At 41.4% G+C, this 21,748-nt stretch overlaps 1 protein-coding gene and 1 long non-coding RNA gene across 2 annotated transcripts; both read left to right on the top strand.

The window, feature by feature from the left end:
• Positions 1-2,896: 2,896 nt before the first annotated feature.
• Positions 2,897-4,928, top strand: LOC136423211 (uncharacterized). Its single transcript, XR_010753726.1, has 2 exons — positions 2,897-3,247; positions 3,834-4,928. It is a non-coding gene; the product is annotated as an uncharacterized lncRNA (long non-coding RNA).
• Positions 4,929-7,582: 2,654 nt separating this feature from the next.
• Positions 7,583-20,808, top strand: LOC136423111 (atrial natriuretic peptide receptor 1-like). Its single transcript, XM_066411137.1, has 22 exons — positions 7,583-8,392; positions 10,291-10,437; positions 12,422-12,576; positions 12,744-12,879; positions 13,224-13,309; positions 13,555-13,690; positions 14,016-14,112; positions 14,381-14,471; positions 14,638-14,703; positions 14,899-14,982; positions 15,272-15,376; positions 15,684-15,755; positions 16,050-16,257; positions 16,555-16,701; positions 16,963-17,134; positions 17,564-17,710; positions 18,127-18,250; positions 18,512-18,580; positions 18,855-19,026; positions 19,498-19,596; positions 20,034-20,125; positions 20,260-20,808. The coding sequence occupies exons 1-22, from the start codon at positions 7,720-7,722 to the stop codon at positions 20,329-20,331; spliced, it is 3,150 nt and encodes a 1,049-aa protein (XP_066267234.1). The 5' UTR covers positions 7,583-7,719; the 3' UTR covers positions 20,332-20,808.
• The last annotated feature ends 940 nt before the right edge of the window (positions 20,809-21,748 follow it).

Raw genomic sequence — 21,748 nt, forward strand, 5'->3', positions numbered from 1 at the left:
AAGTTTCAAACCTTAAACATGTTGCAAATATGTACGTTCATTAAAAATCAAAACGACCCATAGACTATTCAACAATGAAATTGACTACAATCATCTGCATTTCGTTACTTTTATTACGTAGACAATATTGTAGTGATGTCAGATCTGGTATTTGGCGCTTTATTCAATAAAATTCTAACAAACTGAATCAGTTATCATTAACCCAGCTATATCATCTCTCCATTGTCGCACACAAAAAATCTAGTCAGTTTGTATTTAAGAGTTACTGATAGAATTGATTGTATTGGGTCTTCCGTTTCAGTGTTGCAGTGTTGAATTTGCATGCATAATCAAGTGGGTTCATTGTCCGGGAGTGGGTAGACAGGTTGGACAAAACGTCCGACTGCTGGTCATATTAAAATCATTTGTCATAGTCTACTTTAGGGAGCATTACCCAAAGCATTGAAATTTTTCTTAAGTACATTCTATGTATTTTTGTAGCAAAATCTATTTTTAACCAATTGATTATCTAACGATTTTAAGGGATTCTTTATTATCTGTACTAACCATGATTCTTAATTAATATAGTTCGGATTATAACTTGGTTAGGTTGTGAGGATTGAAAAAATTTCAACTGTTCCCATAACTTAAATGCTTTCATACTTAACTTTCGTTAAACTTTCTTGTCACGATTCATCACGCAATCTTTATTTTTAGCGATACTACACCCTTATACTACGCCATCGGTCACAGTCATGCATGGTTCAATTATTTAGTTAATAACCGGAAGAATGAATTATCTGACAGGTATTGCTTGGATATGATTGTTTCTTTGTCGCCTTTGTCGTCGTCTTTCGTCGTCTAATCTGACAGATATCGTATTTCAGACTTGTAGGTATATTTTACAGGTTGAAAAATTCACGACAGTGACTTGTTCAGTCTCGTAAAAATTGTACATAAACTAAAAGTCCCCCTACGCTTACTCCTGAATGAACTCGACCATGTCCCAGTATAGGTGTGTCTCGGCAGTGACGTTATAGCTAGCCGTGTTCTATTTTTACAGGAAGTGTATGACGAAAATGTACAAATAGGACGTGTCGTTCAGATCTGTACCATATTTACGCCTAAGAAACGTCTCGAGCTCAGTCGTATCGTTGAGTTCTCTACGTCAGGTTGCTGAGCAATTTTACTAATCGAGCCGAGAAGGGATTCAACTATCCATGGGGGACTGCGGTGGGGGCGGAGACTGCGGTGGGGGCGGAGGGGGCTGCGACAGTGGCGGAGGTGGTTATGGTGGAGGTGGCTGCGACAGTAGCGGAGGGGGTGGTGGTGGTTATGGCGGAGGGGGATGTGACAGTGGAGGAGGGGGCTTCGACAGTGGAGGAGGGGGCGGTGACAGTAGCGCGGGGTTCAGTGGAGGCTTCGTCGACAGTTCGGGAAGGTTCGTCAGCTCTAGCAGTCGCAGTCGAACAACAACACCTTACCGACACACCTCTGCCAATGACGCACTAGGATTAAACGCACGGGGATGTGCCATCATTGCAATCTGTTCTGGTATACTTATTTATATTCCCCTTCCAGTGGGAAGGGGGATATACTGTTTTTGCTTGCCTGTTCTTCTTCTTCTTCTTTCTTCTTCTTTCTTCTTCTTCTTCTGCCAAAAACCAAGTAGATGTGCGGTGGTAGCTCTACTAATGGTATTGCAGCAAGTTATATGTACCTTATGTTACAATGTACGGATGTTATATTTGAGATGTAGGTACCTATAGGAAAGGTGAATACACCTGACAATAAATTATGCTAATGAGGACATCATTTGCATAATTTATGCAAAAACTTGTATTGCGTTTACAGTAAAAGCTTCAGATGTCATATTTAAGATGTAGATAAATTTAGGAAAGGTAAACACACCTGACCATGAATTATGCTAATGAGGACCTCATTTGCATAATTTATGCAGAAACTTGTATTTCCCTTACCGTAAAAGCTACAGATGTCATATTTGAGATGTAGGTATCTGTAGGAAAGGTGAACACACCTGGACATAAATTATGCTAATGGGGACCCCATTTGCATAATTTATGCAAAAAACTTGTATTGCGTTTACAGTAAAAGCTGCAGATGCCATATTTGAGAAGTAGATAAATTTAGGAAAGGTAAACACACCTGGCCATGAATTATGCTAATGAGGACCTCATTTGCATAATTTATGCAGAAACTTGTATTTCCCTTACCGTAAAAGCTACAGATGTCATATTTGAGATGTAGGTATATTTAGGAAAGGTGAACACACCTGGACATAAATTATGCTAATGAGGACCTCATTTGCATAATGTATGTATATCCCTTACCGTAAAGACTACGGATGGCATATTTCAGATGTAGGTACCTTAAAGAGAGGTGAACACACCTGTACATAAATTATGCTAATGCGGACCTCATTTGCATAATGTATGTATATCCCTTACCGTAAAGACTACGGATGGCATATTTCAGATGTAGGTACCTTTAGGAGAGGTGAACACACCTGTACATAAATTATGCTAATGCGGACCTCATTTGCATAATTTATGCATAAACTTGTTTTTCCCTTACTGTAAAGGCTACGGATGAGATGCAGGTACCTTTAGGAAAGGTCAGAAAACCTGGCCATAAATTATGCTAATGAGTGCATTATGCATAATTTATGCATATCCCTAACCATAAAAGCTACGGATGTCATATTTGAGATGTAGGTACCTTTAGGAAAGGCCGAACACACCTGGCCATAAATTATGCTAATGCCGACCTACTTTGCATAATTTATGCAGAAACTTCGTCATATCCTTACAGTCAATGCTAAGGATGTCATATTTGAGGTGTAGGTAATGGGAGGGGAATATTCTGCATTTTCCCGAAAATGTTGCCATTCTAGTTTGGTACTTGGTTCTTACTGCATGTGGCTCGGAGTCGGATTGAGCCGCATAGTAGTGCTTTTTTTGGCTTTGGGATCGGTGATTTTGTGCCTGGCTATTCTATTAATCGTCCTGGGAAGTTGCTATATTTACAAGCAGTCCAAAAACGCTGAAAATCAGACTCGAGGGCCAGCAGTACAGACGGTGACATCTGCAGTGCCCCAGTCGAGTGTCCCAGGTACTGCACGCACCGCCATGATGTACCCAACATCAGTCGACCCACCGAGAGGCCCTGCACCTCAACCCGGCACGGTCGAAGGGACAGCTCTAGCCCGCTGGACCCAGTACCAACATCACTCAATGCACCCGTCAAGGTACCGTTTCTTCTTACCTTCCTAGATCCCCAACCGGCTGGCATTTTCCATGTTTAGATATCTTATCCCACGATAAAGTTTGGCTCATAAGGTTCACAAGCAGAACAGGTGGACATCACGAAATGCAAACGCACCTTGCAGTAACATAGCAGTGTCTTGAAAAGACGTGAAATGTATGTTTATATCCGGTACACAGCCGGCAGGTTGACCTGTATGTTTATACATGTATTTGTTACACAACAGGTGAGTTTGAAAAATTCCCAAGCTCCGCCACAGTACTCAATTTCAGGTCAGATGTCATGAAATTCCATAACCTTTCGAAGTTGATGTTGGGTCCTTAAGAACTCAAAATCAATTTTCGTTCCATTTAAAAAGTCCCCAGCAAGAGCCTTTTGAAAAAAAACCCAAAACATTTGGACTCGGATATTTATGGGGTTAAAAGGGCCACTTCTTAAACCGAATGGCCTTTTGTTTTTTAAACGAGATTTTATCGAAAGTAACTGTCTGTGACCTTACTTTCTTATTGCTTGTGTTCATTGCGCTTGTGTTCATTGCTTGTGTTCAATTGTCATATTCTTCATCACAGTTTGGCACCAGAATATACACCGTCTGGATGGCTTCACCCAACCACCGGCACCCAACCACCCCCTCCGGGACTACATCTCCCAACCGGCGCGCAACCACCTCCTCCGTATCCGGGACTGCACCTCCCAACCAGCTCACCGCCACCCCCTCCCGGACTATACCTACCAACCGGCGCGCAACCAACCCTCCGGCCGCGGGACTAAACTTACCAGCCGGTAAACGACCACTCCTTCCGGGACTACACCTCCCAACCGGTTCACAGCCACCCCCTCCCGGACTATACCTACCAACCGGCGCGCAACCAACCGTCCGGCCGCGGGACTAAACTTACCAGCCGGTAAACGACCACTCCTTCCGGGACTGCACCTCCCAACCGGCACACAACCACCCCCTCCTATACCTAGTACCTAGCTAACAATGTCCGTATTGTGCCTAATATTGATAGCCTGCACTTTGTCCATCAGTTTAAGTATATCTTTCAGCTGATGTATACAATGTATTGATAAGTATTGATCTAGTGTAAATAGCTTTCTGAGTGTGACCAAAGTTACATTAGTGTGTTGTGCCTATATATAATGCAGGTACAACTTTTGACAATTGTGATATTGAAAGAAATAATCTTCTTTGTATCCTGAGGTTTATGACGCTGTGTTAGTTATCGTCCTCACCCATATTATTGATATCGATACTTTTGTCATTACATTTATTTTCCTTTAATCATATATGTCAAAGTATGTTTGCGCTTACCTGACAATATACAGCACTTGCTCCTTATATCAACATTTGTTTGGATGCTTCTACTTCTTTGAAAGAATGTGCGATTCAGTGTGTTTGCTATGATTTGAAACTTGACGCTTGTTTAAAGTAAGATCCATTTTGAAATATAATCATTGATGTTGTGAACTTTGAATTTCGTAAGACCTTTTGGAAAAGGACCTACTAGTCGAATACTACAGATGCTATGGAATTGTTGCACAAAAACAGTAAGAAACGAGTCTGTGCAACATAAATCTCTGTGAAGTAATTATGGCGTTTGCGGTGCTGGCTAAGGTGTTTGATACCCTCTTTATCAGGAATAAAAACTTCTTTAAACCTATTTCCATTTATGTCAAGGAATTTGTTTATTATAAGCCTATGCTATAGCAGAGTAGCAAGCCGGAGCCTAACCTCTGCTTGTAGAGTAACTAATTTGCCTCATCTTCAACAGGCTACTATTAGGCCAACGACAGCTGATTTAATGGTTGTACCACACTACTTTCAAGATAGGGGTGACTTTTATTCTGAAAGTACTTCTACGGTGCTCAAAATCGCCATGTTTCATCGTGACCACAGTTACCATCAACAGGCCAGAATTCAAACAAATACTTCAAAGGATATCTTGAGTTATAGCTGCGAAAAAAACAGTACCCCTATCGGACTCACGGACCTCCTTCCCGGAGGTAATGAATTTATCATGCAATACCCAGTTTAATCGCAAAATTTCGTGTATGCTGGTAGATGACATCATTATGCTTAGATTTAAACTTAAGATCCCAAACAGAATCGTTAGCTCCCGCAGACGCTAGTCAGTTACAAACAGTAGCTCCACTTGTCCCTGTGGAGAATTAGAACTTTACTCTCACAGCTAGCGAGAAGTTAGATAACTGCAGTCAATTGGAGTTCTTCCTTGTGTCAGACGATTGACACATGGTGTCACCCGCACGTGGCCACCTTTTCACATCCTGAACATTGATATACTGACGTGACATAATTTACTATCTTTAGGTGGGCAAGTGTTGAGCTCAGTACCCTCACCGGAAAATGAGTAGACATTGAGATATCTGTGTCCAAAATAGTTGTTGGTGGTCCAACTAGACTCAAAACAGATCAAACTGTCTTTAACCTTTGAATGAAATCTTCAGATGTCAATCAGACGTATTCAAAGTCACGGTTCTGTCTGGGTTGTGCATGACTGGTCGCACGTAAGCAAAGCAGAGGCCAGAGTCAGGAACGTAGAAATTTGAACTGTCAATCCTCTAACTTTACATAATTATTGTGTGGGAGGGAAACTTGTAAAGATGCGTATGCACCTGTTTGCCCTCCCTTATACATTGTGATAGACTCAAATAAAACAGTGAAACAAAATAGAGTCAGTCGGAAACATAAAGATATCAAAATGCAGTAAAGTCTAGATCTATCAACCACTCAATGGACTGAGAAAAAAATGGTTGTTAAGGGGCAGGGGGGTTGCTTAGGACAGGGTGGGGTTAACTATGTAAAAATTGACGGTGTTTTGATGCGGCTTGTGACTGGAGGTGGTTGCCTGCGCATGCGTCCGACCAAGTTTGACTGTATCATGATCAATTTCTCTCCGGAGAAGTTCATAGAAGTCAATCAGAACAGTATGTACTGTAAAAGTGGAAATGTGTGCGGGGATTTGATTTCCCGGTTGCGATAAAATGGAGTGTTCGCGGTGGTTTTAAGTTCGCGGTTGGATCAAGGGTGGTAGGGGGATCGACAACGAAAAAAATTTCGAAGTAGTTTCAAGTTCGTTGTGAAGATGTCATCGCGAAAATAGAAAGAAAAAAGGCGAACATTTCTCCTTTTACAGTATATCAATGTGCCAAAACCTTGCCTTGACAATATACCGTTTGTGCAATGAAGCTTAGACTTCCGGATTCCAGTTTAACTTGTGGCCTGAATGGACGAAAGTTTCACTCTCACCATCACGTTTTGAGATAAGAAAAGTTGAAGTTGCTTGGTGAAAAGTTCAGTAGAAATGCACACCACATTTAAAAGTCAAGAGTAAGGTTATTACTTCAAATCAATAATGAATGATTCTACGAAACGTAACTGACGGCATATGATTATAGAACTTGAAGTTAGGAGTTAGTTATATCACATAAAATAATATACGTCCGATTTCTTCATGTTTCATTTCCGTTAATCTATGAACACGTAAACATTTTGTATCAAATGCATCCATTATGATATCTAATTTACTGGTCTTGAGTTACTAAGAATACACTAGTGTCTCAGAAATGAATGGGAACTTCAGAAGGATCATATTCCATCCAGTCATCACTTGTTTGTACAGAAAACTTCCAGAGGTCACACCTGGGGTTTTGGTTGTACTTGTACTTGGGACGGTGCCTAGGTTTGCGTTCTGCAACGTAAAACATGTCAAATACATGTGTATATTATACTTAGGGGACGGCTCAGAAGTTAGAGTGGGCGAAATGATCCTAGACGGAAAGCGGGTAGAAACGTATGGTACAAACGTGTTGAGTGAACATGTTTTTAACTATATGTGTAATGTCGTTCATATTTAATTTTGTGACACTTAGATTTTCTTCTTGTATCATTCGGATCCTTTTGACAGCGTTTCTGTCCTTTTTGTCCCCAAAATTGTGAATTTTACCCTTTAACAATCTGTACTGGTCCACCCCTGTCATTGCAACGTCTTGATGAAGAAAAAAGGAAACTAAATGTAGTTATTCTCAGGTTACAAAAATAATGAAACTTTCAAAACGTTAACTTTTCTATCACTGATCATAACCACAACATTTTGCTGGAGACATAATAAATCAAATTTATGGATGTCTATATACCTACTTCAACAGACGTAGAAATAGATTATTATCAATGTAAAGATAAATATTCTCTGATATAATGATAAACTGTGTGGGGAGAAAACAGTTACTGTATATTTGGGAGATGCTGCCTTCTATAGTAACATATAATGAGTGACCCCCCTCTCTGCACTTCTCTCTGTGGCAACGTTATCTAGATTTCACTACGGTCCGGTGACAACCCAAATGTGTTTTCCCTTAGCGAGACCCAGCTCTAGTATCTAAAGCACGCAGTGTAGACCCCCACACGCCACAAATCAACTCGCACCGACCGAGATGGCTTCGTGGAAAGCCGCGATAACAACCACGGCGTTCCTCCTGGTGCTCGGCGGGGGAAAGAGCGAGGAGTACCGAGTACTCATTATGATGACCACGACGCGTCACGACGCCGACGGAGACGTGGAGCTGTACTTCAGCGCCAAGAGAATGGCGGCAGGGGCTATCATGGCTATCGACGCCGTCAACAACGATCCAAACTTACTTTCAGGTCACGTTTTAACGTATACTTACGTTGACACAGAATGCGACCCGGTACAAGGTACCGGACAAGCTCTGGAAAACATTTTCAACGGAAGCTACAGTGGTTTCATCGGGCCTACATGTTCCCAAGTCTGTAGACCAGTAGCTAACCTAGCAGCCTACTGGAATCTTCCAGTCTTTACCCCTCTCTGTAACGCTATAAGTATGCACGACAAAGACCACTTTTCAACGCTCGTGCGATTTTTCGGGCCTGCTATAACGTGGGGGAGTTTTTACGTGGGGATTTGTAGAAGGTTCGGGTGGAATCGTTTCGCAGTGGTGAGTCACTGGGACATCGGGTGGACCATCCCCGCCAACGGAATAGTAGAGTACTCCGAGGAGCTGAACATGACCGTCTCGTCCTACCACGTACTTGGTCAGGACGACAGTTTGGAAAAGGTCCTGACACAGGCGACAAGACACGCCAGAAGTAAGTCCCACTTCGTGCTCTCATACTTGACTATCAATCTCCTATATTCATTCGGAAATGTCAAGACTACAAAGCATTCGTACTAAATTTAGAACTGCTTGATAGTTACGAACTGTGAATGTCTTCTGCATGTTTTAGACGATGTTACATAATCGACAAATATTGTAGATAACAAGAAATGAAACAAACTTTTATTGAGAAACAGTAGACATATCGCTGTATTGAAACGACACTTATTAATAAATTAATCTGACTAATATTGAGCACGTATATAGCATGTAACAGTTATAAATTCACAGCTATTTGATGCATATACATACGAATCCGCAACACATGAGTATTCATCCAGAAAAAAGAACTACACTCTAACTTATTCCCAAGCCATACTCACAAGCTGCATTTTATCCTGAAAGTCTAAGACAGCTTCTGTCATTGATTATGGCATTCTCAGAAGTGGAATGTCCTGTCAAATCAACAGTTTCGGCTCATATTTCCCTCATATCAGCCCTCTTCGGTGATAACATTTTCTAGTGTCATTTCTGTCAGTTCTCTGTGATTATACCATCAAATCAAACCTTCAACATGAACCAGCTTCCCTCCCCAAATCACTTGTAACACTTTGCAGTCCTGAACTGAAAAATATCTAGCTTGAAGATAATGTAAATTCCTGCTGGAATCAGACTGTGGTCGTTTTGAGCTATTCTCCAAGCAGAGGTTTCGATCAGGGGGCTAGGAGTAGACGCCTCAAGGGCCAATAGCTAGTACTCCCAGCCCCCCCCCCCCCCCCGATCAAAACTTCTCTTTAAAGAATAGTTTTGTGCTTCTTTTAACCTCGCAATCGCGTAAAGTCCGAAAGCATTTCATGATGTACGAAGTAAGATAAATAGAGATGCTTCTGTTTACGAAGCAGGGATGCCTTGCACGCCACGTTGTTTACATTATCACATCGTAAAGCACGAAATTCGATCTCGAACTAATCTAGATGTGTGTACACTGTTTCTAATCCAGTTGCGTGATGTATGGTACGTTAATTACCTGTCAATGAACATCAGAGGAGGCTTACTGACAAGGCTTGACAAATTACTGTCGTCTTACTTGTGTGAAATGTTTGGAAAAGTAGTCTTATTTACAATGTGAGAGAGACAGTGTACATGCGACTGTGACAAGCTATTCCTACATGGCCTAACAATTGCAAAGAAATAAGGTTGTGTTTTTGGATGTGTGTGTCTGTGAACAACATAACTCAAGAATGCATGCCTAGATGGATTGTCATGATATTTGGCATGTTTATAGGTCTTGATGAGATCTCAAAATGATAAGGTACTGCATCGGAACTTCCGATTTTCATATCTCGTGTACCTCATACATGTACCTGTACCACTATTTCCCCACTCGACTCGAAAATGAGTACCTAGCTCCGGCTAAGGAAGACTCTTCTCGGATGGAACGTAAAGCTGAGGGTCGACGTCCCGTGTTTGAGTTGAGCCACACTGAGCGTGTTAAAGAACCCACTACACTTCTTAAAAAGAGTAGGGGTTCTTCCCGGTGTTTGTGGATCAAACCTTACAGTCTGGGCTGGGTTGACACCTTGAAAGGTGACAGTCACCTGTTATGACAAACCTTCCACAAATGTGGTAAATCTCAATTACAAACAAATACCCTCCATAGAGACAGCAATGAAAACCAAATGTACCAGTTTGCGTACAAGTTGAACCAGTACATATAGTAATATAAAGTAGTTTTAATACATTATATATTATGTAGTTAGATAGCACGTTAATGGTTTAGACATCACTGTAATTATGCATTGGTCACCACGACCTGTACTTAGTTTGTAAGAGTATCAACGTGGAATAAGGTCTTTCATCTATTAATATTTCGTCCTTTTCGGTTCTCAGTTATTTTGCTGTCCGGTCCCGGAGCCCTTATCCGCCGCCTGATGCTGATAGCGCACGACCTGGGTCTGACTGGAGGGGACTACGTCTTCTTCTGTCTCAGGTACTTCCGACATGACGAGATCTTCGGCAACTTCTCCTGGAGAACAGGTAAGAACCGTTGATGCTACGGTCACATTTGTACCGGTGCCCATAGGGTGTAGCCCCGGCCGGGCTATGAAGCCACAAATTTGCCCCGGTGGACTGTTAGATAGCGAGGGGTACCTCTCGGTGCCTTCACGATTAGCTTACGGTGTCTATTTGTTGCTGTGAGTTAACAAAAATCCGGGGCCCGGTCGAGCCCCAAAATAGCCCCACGAGGCCACGTAATGGTCACCCCCGAAATAGAAAAAAAAAAAACAGCCCGTAAACTACCCGTCGGGGCCCCTTTTCCCAACTATGACCATAGCTTATACGACCATAGACCATAAGAAGAAAGTTCATCTATCTTTGTGATTTATTATAGATTGCTAAATTGACAATGTGTCTCACAATAAGAGGAACCTCTGACCATCGGACCATTTTTTAACAGAACGAAAACTGTAACAGTTGTAAAGGCTACGAAAAATTCTGTTATTTTGAATCTCTCTTATTATATCGAAACGCAGTTTTCCCAATTACAACTTAGGTTGGAAACTTAATCTAAACGTGAACAGCATGCCTCAGTCCTAATATGATCGTCAAGTCATTTTTGCAAAGAGAAGTCACCTTATGACCCTTTTAGCAGTACGATCGAGGTGTCATTACAAGTCTCATACACGAAGGATAAGTGCTGAAAGGTGGCATCAAAACGTGAAGTTTTAACGTGATGTATTCTATTCGGCAATCAAACGAAACATTATACTCTATCCTTTTTTGTCAAATAGAATACACGACAGGAAAAACAACTCATATCCGTGCAGTCGATCGGTCGCCCTAGTCCTAAAAAAGCACACATACATATGTTCTTAGGAAGATTGCCCATTTACGACCACTGTCGCACTTTTACCCTCCTCAAAACACATTTTCCGGTCTGTTAGTGGTGTACTGTGTATGTGATGCGTTTGCTGCAGCATAGATTTTCAGCAAATGGCAACTTTCTGTTGTCGGCTGACGTCACATGTCTGAAAGCTTCGTGCATGATGTTGATATACAGAGGTGTTAACTTCCACAAAGACGTCACATGCATATTCTAGTGTCATTTCACGCATAACTAAATGTCTGGTGGTGTATAAATGGATACCGCTAGCTAACTTCCAGAAATTTTTGACAGTAAATTTCTTTTATTTCCACCTTCCATTTTGCGGATAGACAATTGCAAAACGTTATTGATAACTTAGGTAAATTATCTTATTTCCAAGCTAGCAAAAAAATGGGGAAAAAGATAGAAATAGTACAGGGAAGAAAATACGTATTTGTTCTGAAATGGACGTTTCACCTTTCATCTTTACTTCGACGTTTAACCCCTTAAACTTTAAATCTTTTTTTCAATATCTGATTCTATCCTCAAAAGACCCGCAAGCACAAGGAAGCCAATATGAAAAAAAAGGACAAGTACACAAATAAATAATAGAGGACAAAGTGTGACAATCTCAGTTGGCTTAAAGCAAGAAACAAAATAAACGTTAAGAGACCACCTGGAAATGCAAGCCGGCCTTGTATTACGGTTTGTATCACTCTGCCACTGAGGTAAAATAAACTCAGTTATCAGTACTGAGTTCAATCGACATATTTCAGGGTCTGCGATCCAAAACAAACCCCCGGGCACATGTCGGGGCAAGTTTATCACGTGTGTATACATCCCATAGTGTAAACAATTCGGTAAAGTCAGTCAAACGTCGGAATCGCCGAGCAAAGTGCAATGTAGCATGGTTTCCTTGACCGAGTCCCCGTTGTGCATGGTTTGATTGTTTGAAACTTTAACATAGGCACTTTTCAAGTCACGGCGAGGGATGGGAGAGTTTTATTCATTTATGGCATTCTTTCTCTCGCGCGCGCTGTAGACACGTGATCTTTTTGCACGTGTGACGTCAGCACTGGGTCAGAGTTCGTCGGAAGTCGGTACCGACCTCCGTCCAGATGGAGAGTTTTAATGTTTGTCTTGGCGTTTCTATAGGTGACTCCCGGGATGCTGACGCCCGTGAAGCCTACAAGTCGTTGTTTGTGCTGTCGCTGTACAGGCCGGGCAACGACGTTTCTCGGACTTTCTCGCGTGACGTCAGACGACGATCTCGCGAGACTTTCTCTTATGAATTCCATCCAGACGAGGAGGTAAAATTGCATGAACAACAAATTCATTTTGCGCTGTAAATAAAGATTTCTGACAAGGCAATGAAGCCCTTTTGTACTTTGGCTGATTACTAGCTTTTGAAACAGCTGAGACTATGTCATCCATTTTCAGTGAGCTGTGTGACTTTTTTTCTATGTTGATTTTCTAGGTTTCGGTCATGGCCGCTATTGCCTACGACACCGTCCATATCTACGCGCATGCTCTCAACGAAACACTAGCATTTGGGGAGGATCCTTACGACGGACGCCGCCTAGCGGAAAGGGTGCGAAATAGGACGTTTGAAGGTACAGTATCGTTCTCAAGGACACATGTTGCGGTTGATTTCAGCCAGGATTGCCAGTGTTGCGATATATAGCTGTAATAATGGTATAGTATAACTTTTCAAATAGGACACAGGTTTTTATGCTTCGTTTTGTTCTTGATGGCCTGTAGCGATACAAAGTGTTTTTCAGCTACACATAATTCACACTTTCAGTGCTGAGTGACTTTGATGTGGTTGGAAACCCTTAACGCCATATACGAAAGGCAGATAATTGCTTCTTAAGTGCCGTAGCTATAGAACATCAATGGTACCGTTTAGATGTGGGCCATTGCAGTTCTTATCTATACCGTGTTGTTGTGTTGGTAGGAGTACAGGGTTGGGTGACTCTGGACGCTAACGGAGACAGGGAGACCAACTACATGATGTACAGCTTTCAGGATGGTCACATGAAGGTCAGAACATTTATATTGTCTTAAAAGTCCGATTCAAGCCGTTCTTGCAATGTTATCTGATTATCAAAATGATTATTAAGAAGGTAAGAACATTAGCACTGCTATTATTGCATCGTCAGGTGATGTCACATACTGCAGTGTATGGTGTTTATTTTTGTGACGCCACTGCGTATTTTTCTATACGCTTTCATTGGGCTGCTCGCATAAGACGAGGCTTCATCATCTCGTATGTTCTCCGACTCTAGGCTGTTGGGTACTACTTTGGTCACAGCGGTGAGTACGAGGACGTTCCGGGCACGACGATCAGGTGGCCGGGGGGAGGACTAACACCCCCTCCCGACATGCCGTACTGCGGGTTCGACGAGGAAAAGTGTCCATTCGGTAAGCGTGCTCAGTACGTCATGAAACCTAGCTGGCAGAAAAACGACCTATTAGTGAGAATATACGTGTTACTGCAGATTTAGCTTTGCTTTAATTTGGTCCATGTCAGATGCTAAAAGCGAGCAGTGCACAATAAACAAATATAAAGAGATGTGCTTTGATCGTTGTTGAATCTGTATGATTGTGGAGACTTCCCACACACTCAGTTGAGGTGGTTTGTGCTCTGTTTCTCGTTGACTGATTTTTGGCAACTTCTCAGAAACTAGCCTAATAGTTGATTATCCTATTTGTTGCTGAAATATCTCTATTTTCACCCTGGTCACAGATCTCCGTCATAGCCGGTATGGACCCATCTATACCCTAGGCCTAGCGCTGATATTGCCCATTATTTTTCTCTTAGTCGGATACACTATCTACCACAGGTGAGAAAAGCCTTATACATTTGTAATCTAATACGTTACTTCACTATACTCTTTACCATTAGACAGAACACATCGATTCGTGACAACCAGAAAATAGCACAATAGTAGGTGTACTTATGGTCTACAACTAGTCCTATGAATGTAAAATCTATGCCTTTGTATGTGCAAAGGGAATATTATATCCAATGGACTTTTCAATTTCAGGAAACCATGGATTTTTTTCGTGTCTAATAAATGTGCGAAACATTTTTTTTTTTTACTTCTCCAGGCATACAATGGAAAAGAAGTTAGCCTTCAAGACATGTCAACTGAGATCTCAGGACATCATTCCTATCAGAACAAGTTCTACAAGTTCTAAGGTATATATATCAGGAAAATATCAAGTAGAGTCTATTTTTCTTTTCTTCTTCTGAAGCGTTGTTTGTTAAGACTGTCCTGATATATTGTACGTATATGGTAAGCAGAGAAGAAGCAGCAATTGTATTCTTATGTGTAATATTTTTTTCTGTCTTGTATTTTTATTAGAATTCTCTGTCAGCTGGTTTAAGTGTCGGGCAAGAGAACTCTTCTTGCAGATTGGCTGAATACAAGGTGGGGCAACTGTTTGTTATATTTTCAATGCAGTCGCCTTCCTCAGGGCGATTCTGACTGATAAGGAGTCGGAATTGCCCTGAGGAAGGTTGAATAAAATACTTGATTGGGTAAAAACTAAAAGGAGTATTTTTATTCAGTGACATACCGACTATTCACAACTGTAACATTTTCCCTTTTTAATGTTTTGCACAGAATACAGTTTACGTCATGAAGGAACTTAGAGTTGATGGGAACCGTGCAACTCTGAAACGAGGCACGCAGAAGGAACTGACGCAGGTATGTGCACGGCTTAACGGCAATTGCTTCCTATTGCTGTAAGGTGGCGCTGCAGCAATAATGCGGTCCCAAACGTGACTAATGCTTTGGTCACAATTTAAAAAAAAGTGCCCACCGGGCTGTTTTTTTCGCTTTCGGGCCTGATCCCTACGTGGCCCCTTGGACACCGTGTGGTTAGCGGGCTTTTTTTGGGCACGGCCCCGGATTTTTTTAGATTTGCAATTAAAGTCGACCCGGGATTCTACTGCACTGGACTTAAACTGTAACTTTGACTTGTTGACCTATACAGTTGTGTGAGCTGAATCATCCCAACCTGGCCCGGATTGTCGGCGCATGCCTAGAAGCTCCCAACTGCTGCGTTCTTATAGACCATTGCTCCAAGGGAAGCCTGCAGGTGACGTCAGCCGATTTGCATGACCAATCAGAGCTTGGCTATAGATTAAGCCAATCAGCATTGTCCACATCACTTTCCGCAGTCAATCATATACCAGGGCAATTCTTTCCGATTAGATGAGCCCATTGGTGTGACATTGAATGATGTTCTATCGATAGCCAATTAGCACCAAGGAAAGAGAACGGCAAATGCAGTACAAAGCCGTAATGAAAGGAATGATAACTTCTGCAATGTTTGCCAGTTATATACAAAATATAACTACACGCTACAGTGTATCATCATACTTGGCTTTTTTTCCTGACGTTAGGATATACTGAAGAATGCGTCTATCAAATTGGACTGGACATTTCGATGGTCTCTTATTATGGACATTGTAAAAGTAAGTACTATACAGCTACACCTGGCTTTGTAAGATATTTCAGAACTCAATTACCATTAATGATATCTATGATAAATATGCCAACACGTATAACATTGAAAATAATTTTGTATTGGTATAGGTTAAGTATCATAAGCGTTGAAATCGCATGATCCATTTCACTGTTTGATTTTCTAATACATTTTACATGTGAGTACTAGAAAATCAGACTTATGTACAGATACCACCGCTTTGGAGGCAAAGAGTTAGATGCTCATATTTCATTTCATGACAAGTTTTCGCATGTTATACAAGGGTGTGGAGTACCTTCACAACAGTTTCCTGAAGTGCCACGGGAGTCTGAAGTCCACCAACTGTGTGGTGGACAGCCGCTTTGTGGTCAAGATCACGGACTTCGGCCTTTGGAGACTGAGAAAGAAGAGACGCATTTCTTTGGAGGAACCCAAGTTTGACGCGCTTCACCTCAACAACAATGCTGTTACTCTACTGAAATACGCACAAGGTAGGGTTATATATCAGTGGTGTTTCAACTCTACTGTTTTATGTTGCAATATATACATTTTGTATGTTAAACTAATTATAAGTCATGAAAAGTAACGATTATTATGGGGATGATACACATAATATTTGCACCATGATTGTAGGTAAGTCTTTCGCAATTCGGTTATATGTTTACAATATTTGTAAGTTCTTGTGTAATGAACGACCATCATAATTGTAAATGCCTATATTTTCTTTTACATAATATGTACATCATTATGAATGATCATTATGATAGTAAGATTTTTGATTTCTTCAGACCAGCTCTGGATGGCGCCTGAGGTGCTACGCGGCAGCACGGAGAGATCTCAGAAATCTGATGTCTACAGTTTTGCTCTCATTCTTCACGAAATCGCCTTCAGACGAGGGGTGTTCTACCAAGACGGGAGCCAACTATCACCAAAAGGTCAGGATATGACAAATGAGACTTTCATGCCAGGAGTGACGTTTCTTCTTAAATTTTGAACATTTCCTGTGAAGTACTATATTATTTCTGTACAGAACGTTACTGCAACTGTCATAGGTTCTACAAATTATTTTCCTTGGGCTTACAAAGGCTTGTGCTCTTCGGGGGTCCGAAAATCATACCATGAGGAACCCCTCTTCGATATACCTGACAAACTCCGGGTGACAAGAATTACGTCTAAAGTCTATCTTCATTTTGCAGACATTATAACACGGGTGGCGCTGTCTCTGTCCGGAATGCCCTTCCGGCCTACAATTTTGGAGGAGGACTGTCCGATCGGACTGTCCAGTCTCATGAAACAGTGTTGGGCAGAAACACCGGAGGAGAGACCGGACTGTAAGGTCATCGGTGCAGTCGTCAGAAGAATAAGTGGGTAAGTATCTCAGCTATGTTATGTTGACCTCTGATTTCTCCCGCTCACTTTTAAGTTCACTACATTTGATTTTGTACAATTTTCTGCTTACCAATTGTATACGTCGCTTTTATTCACATGTTATGCAATTTATCATGTATATGAACTTCAGATAGAATAGTTTTTTCTATGTAACACTAGTGAAGATCTCAATTAGAATAAACAAACAAACAAACTAACTAACTGATAACATTTTTATTCGATTATTAGGCACATGATACATTGCATGTTTCGGTGACTAGCCGTGGCGACTGTTACAGGTCCATAAACAAATTGTCAAAATCTACAGCAAAGGTCTGGCTCTTGGCACACTGAAATACGATTGTCACACCTCTTGCAATTACAATGGCCTTCTAGGATATCATATAGTTATTGATTGTCTTTTTTTAGCATGAAGAGTGAGAACATCCTGGACAACCTGCTGGCCCGTATGGAGCACTATGCAGACAACCTGGAGTCCCTGGTGCAGGAGAAGACGGCTCAGGTCCTGGACGAGAAGAAACGAGCAGAGGACCTGCTGGAACGACTCTTACCAAGGTCAGATCGTCATTGAAATTGGATACAGACAACACACACACACACACACACACACACACACACACACACACACACACACACACACACACACACACACACACACATACACACTACACACACACACACCACATACAGGTGACTCAGTGAGCAGTGGTTCATGCGTTTGAGAAAGTCTGTGGCGGCGCCCCCCGTCTCTGTTGAGGGATGGTTGCAAGACCCTGATTAAGATGGCTTCTTTAATTCCTCTTTACTCGTTTTGACTTTCTGCAACTTACGATCAACTTCTCACCTACTCTCGTGTTCTATCTGCAAAATCTGACGCCAAATACTCAATAGATTAGACAAAGCCTGGAGTTATTACGGTTCAACTTTGATCCAGAATAACTAGAATAATTTTTTGTTTCGTCTCCACCCAGGACTGTGGCCAATCAGCTGAAGCATGGAGGTACGGTCCACCCCGAGACGTTTGACAGTGTGACCGTGTTCTTCAGCGACATCGTCGGTTTCACGGCAATGTCCGCAGCTAGTAGCCCAATAGAAGTGCGTGTAATTACGTCTCTTTCATATTGTGGTTACCAAATAGCAATGACGACTTACAGGTTACGAGTGCACCATATTGAAGACATGTCCCAATATTGGATACCCCGTTCATATACTACGACCTGATATCAATTATAATCGGTTTTAATGATTCTATGCAAATTGAGACCTCTAGCGATACCTTTGTGATTTATTTTCATAGCTCAATCCAAGTCATTATACTTGATACATTATGGTCTCCTTATTTTGTTCATTTCTTAGGTTGTAGACATGCTGAATGACCTGTACACATGTTTTGATGACATCATTGGCCATTACGATGTTTACAAGGTACGTAATATCAGCAGCTCTGAATTGATCTTCCTGTATTCCTGTTTTGGTTGCTAACCGTGGTTTAGCAATAACAAAGGAAAATATTGACCCAGCGGTTACTACAGAGGGTGGCGCCCATGTTGATAAACACGGATATTTTCCTACCAAAGCTTATTTTCTTCCATTGAACTTAGACCTAATTTATCGTGACTTTCGGATACAATTGTACGGATGTTACACTATTTGGTTGAAGATAAATGGCTACATCACCTAAGGTTTGCTGTACTTCCAGGTCGAAACGATAGGTGACGCTTATGTCGTGGTGTCCGGGCTGCCAGAGAGAAACAGCAACCATGCAGCAGAAATAGCGCGGATGTCCCTGGAGATGCTCAAGGCTGTTCAGACGTTCAGAATAAGGCACAGGACATCAGAACAACTAAAACTCCGTATCGGCATCCACACTGGTCAGTCCTTCGGTTTTGATCTAAACTTATCATCACACTATAAAACCAACGTTCACAGTGTCCGTTTGCCAGAAAGCAATATTTGCACAGGTAAGGGCACTGTTGAAGGGTAGCATTTTGTGACAGTACGGCAATAAGCAAGAGTCGTTGTGGCAAAGTCACGCGTACGTCCTCACCTAATGCGAGACTACGGCCGAGACTTTGACATAACTGTTATTTTCTGTGGTCCCTATTTTCAGTATATAGATCTAACCTCGCACAAATGATATCTTCAGTGACCCGACTCCTAGCTTTATCACAAGTGCCATGCCATGTGAGGCGGAGTAGTACAATCATACTTAGAGTGATTTAACCTTCATCCAATGATGTGCCTGATGATACGTAGGTGTGCGTGATGAGAAAGTAGTGCAGATGCTATTTACCTCTATCTTGAGTATGTATACGTAAAATTACTGAGCTTTGTACGTACAGGTCCGTGTGCGGCCGGGGTTGTGGGTAGAAAGATGCCTCGGTACTGTCTGTTCGGAGACACCGTCAACACGGCGTCACGTATGGAGACGTACGGAATGGGTAAAGATTTACTCTTCTTTCGTCTGTCATCTGTTGGGTACAGCATTGGTGATGAGGGCCGTAAGGTGTTCTTTTATGGACATCTATTTCAGCTGTTGTTGTTGAAATCAAACCTGATTTTGGCTTTCAATCTATAGCATTTCTTAGAGCACCACTTTTTCTTAAGCTATTCGCACTTGAGCAGACATTGTGTACACCTGGTGCGGTCTGCAAGATTATAGTCAAGTAAAGTTTATTGCACAACAATTGCATTAGGTACAATGTATGGCAAATAACATGGAAAATTAACAACTACGGGCTATTTATACTAGTGTACTAATCTAACATCATATGAGTGTTCTCTTTCTTCTATAGTAATGATACTTGTAGATGGCAAAATTAAGCCTAGAAATGTTTTCCTATCTTGTAGTTGTTTGTAATAATCTGTGTCCATCAAGCCCTTAGAATACACGTCAGTGAGACTACCTACCAAGCCCTGTGTCAGACCGAAAGATTCCAGCTCGAGTCGAGGGGAGAAATGGACATAAAGGTGATGTGTATTAAGTTACATATTAGTACGTTTCAATATGTACCGATGATATCAGCTGCAGTACATTTAAACTTCGCTAGATGTACCGCTGGAGTGAATGAGCTTATGGAAATGTTTCTTTCTGCACTGTACAGGGCAAAGGACCCCTGAGAACGTACTGGCTGCTTGGAGAAAAGGATGGCATTGTGCAAGAAAGCTTCGTATGACATTGAGTTCAGTGCAGCAAAATTTCACCAAGAGTCGCTGTTGAACGATGTTCATATACCAATATGTTGTCTATTTCGTCCAATTTGATATTCGCTATAAATGATTAGAACAGTTACATATTTTTTAAGAAATGCCAGCAGATAGACAAGTCAATACTCTACAAACCGCATGACATCACATGTTTAGTCAAGTCAAATGTTTTATCTAATTAGGTCCGCTATTTTTTTCAGTAACTGAGTATATTATTGCTTTGAACCTGTAAGCTGTATATAGAACTGAGACCTGCCAGTTTTCTCACGCATGCACATGACGTTAGGCGTTGTAAATAGGACTTGCCGACTTAACAATCATTCGTCATAAACCGCCCCACCTCGTCATAAACCGTCCATTTTCGTCAAAACCGTCCAACTTCGGCAGAAACCGCCCCACTTCGTCAAAAACCGTCCATCTTCGTCCAGAACCGCCTAACTTCGTCAAAATCGATATATATATCGTCCAACTTCGTCAGAAACCGTCCATCTTCGTCAGAAACTGCCTAACTTCGTCAGAAATCGACCGTCTTCGTCAGAAACCGTCCATCTTCGTCCAGAACCGCCTAACTTCGTTAAAACCGTCCAACTTCGTCAGAAACCTGTCCATCTTCTTCAGAAACTGCCTAACTTCGTCAGAAATCGCCCATCTTCGTCAGAAACCGTCCAACTCCGATCATTTTATTTTATTTAGAAACCGTCCAACATGGTCGGGTTCGTCCAGGTTTCTGATATAAAGCCACAGAGTATGACAAGTAAGACTTGACTTTATTTACGTAAGATTGTACAGCAACAGCAGCATAATGCCTCGAAAATACATTTTGCCTTTAGCATTCAGATGAAATAAAAGAATGAAATACCTTGCAATGAATTTGTGCAAACAGCGTTTTTGTCCACCTAATATGATCCTTTTGGTCCCCCTTTCATAGTGCGGATTATTTGCCCATGTTCAGCATGTACAAACAGATAAAAACCAGAACAAAAATACTTCGTAAAAGTATTTCTACTACTAATGATATTCACGATAACAATACGTATTGTGATCAAACATTTAAAGACACTTTTTTACTTATTACGTCACAAAACGTCTTTTAATTAAAATCTTTGGTACGCATGCAAACAGTTGTGCGAAAGGAAAAGAGAACTCATTTTATGGTTTCAAATCCTACAAATTACTGCTGAAAAATTGCAACCCCTGATTGGATTTATACCAGCATAAATTAAAACGTTTTCTCCCATGCACATTCAAAATTACTAAATAAATGTTCTGTTTGCTAGAAGTTGCAAGTTCTAGCCGTCCAATATGTATCTACATTATGATTATCAAGCAACTTTCTCTTAACAAAATAAACAATATAATACTTATATATACTTCCCTAGATCGTGG

Source organism: Branchiostoma lanceolatum, chromosome 17 (genome assembly GCF_035083965.1).
Source record: "Branchiostoma lanceolatum isolate klBraLanc5 chromosome 17, klBraLanc5.hap2, whole genome shotgun sequence".
In the NCBI taxonomy this organism is placed as follows: Eukaryota; Metazoa; Chordata; class Leptocardii; order Amphioxiformes; family Branchiostomatidae; genus Branchiostoma; species Branchiostoma lanceolatum.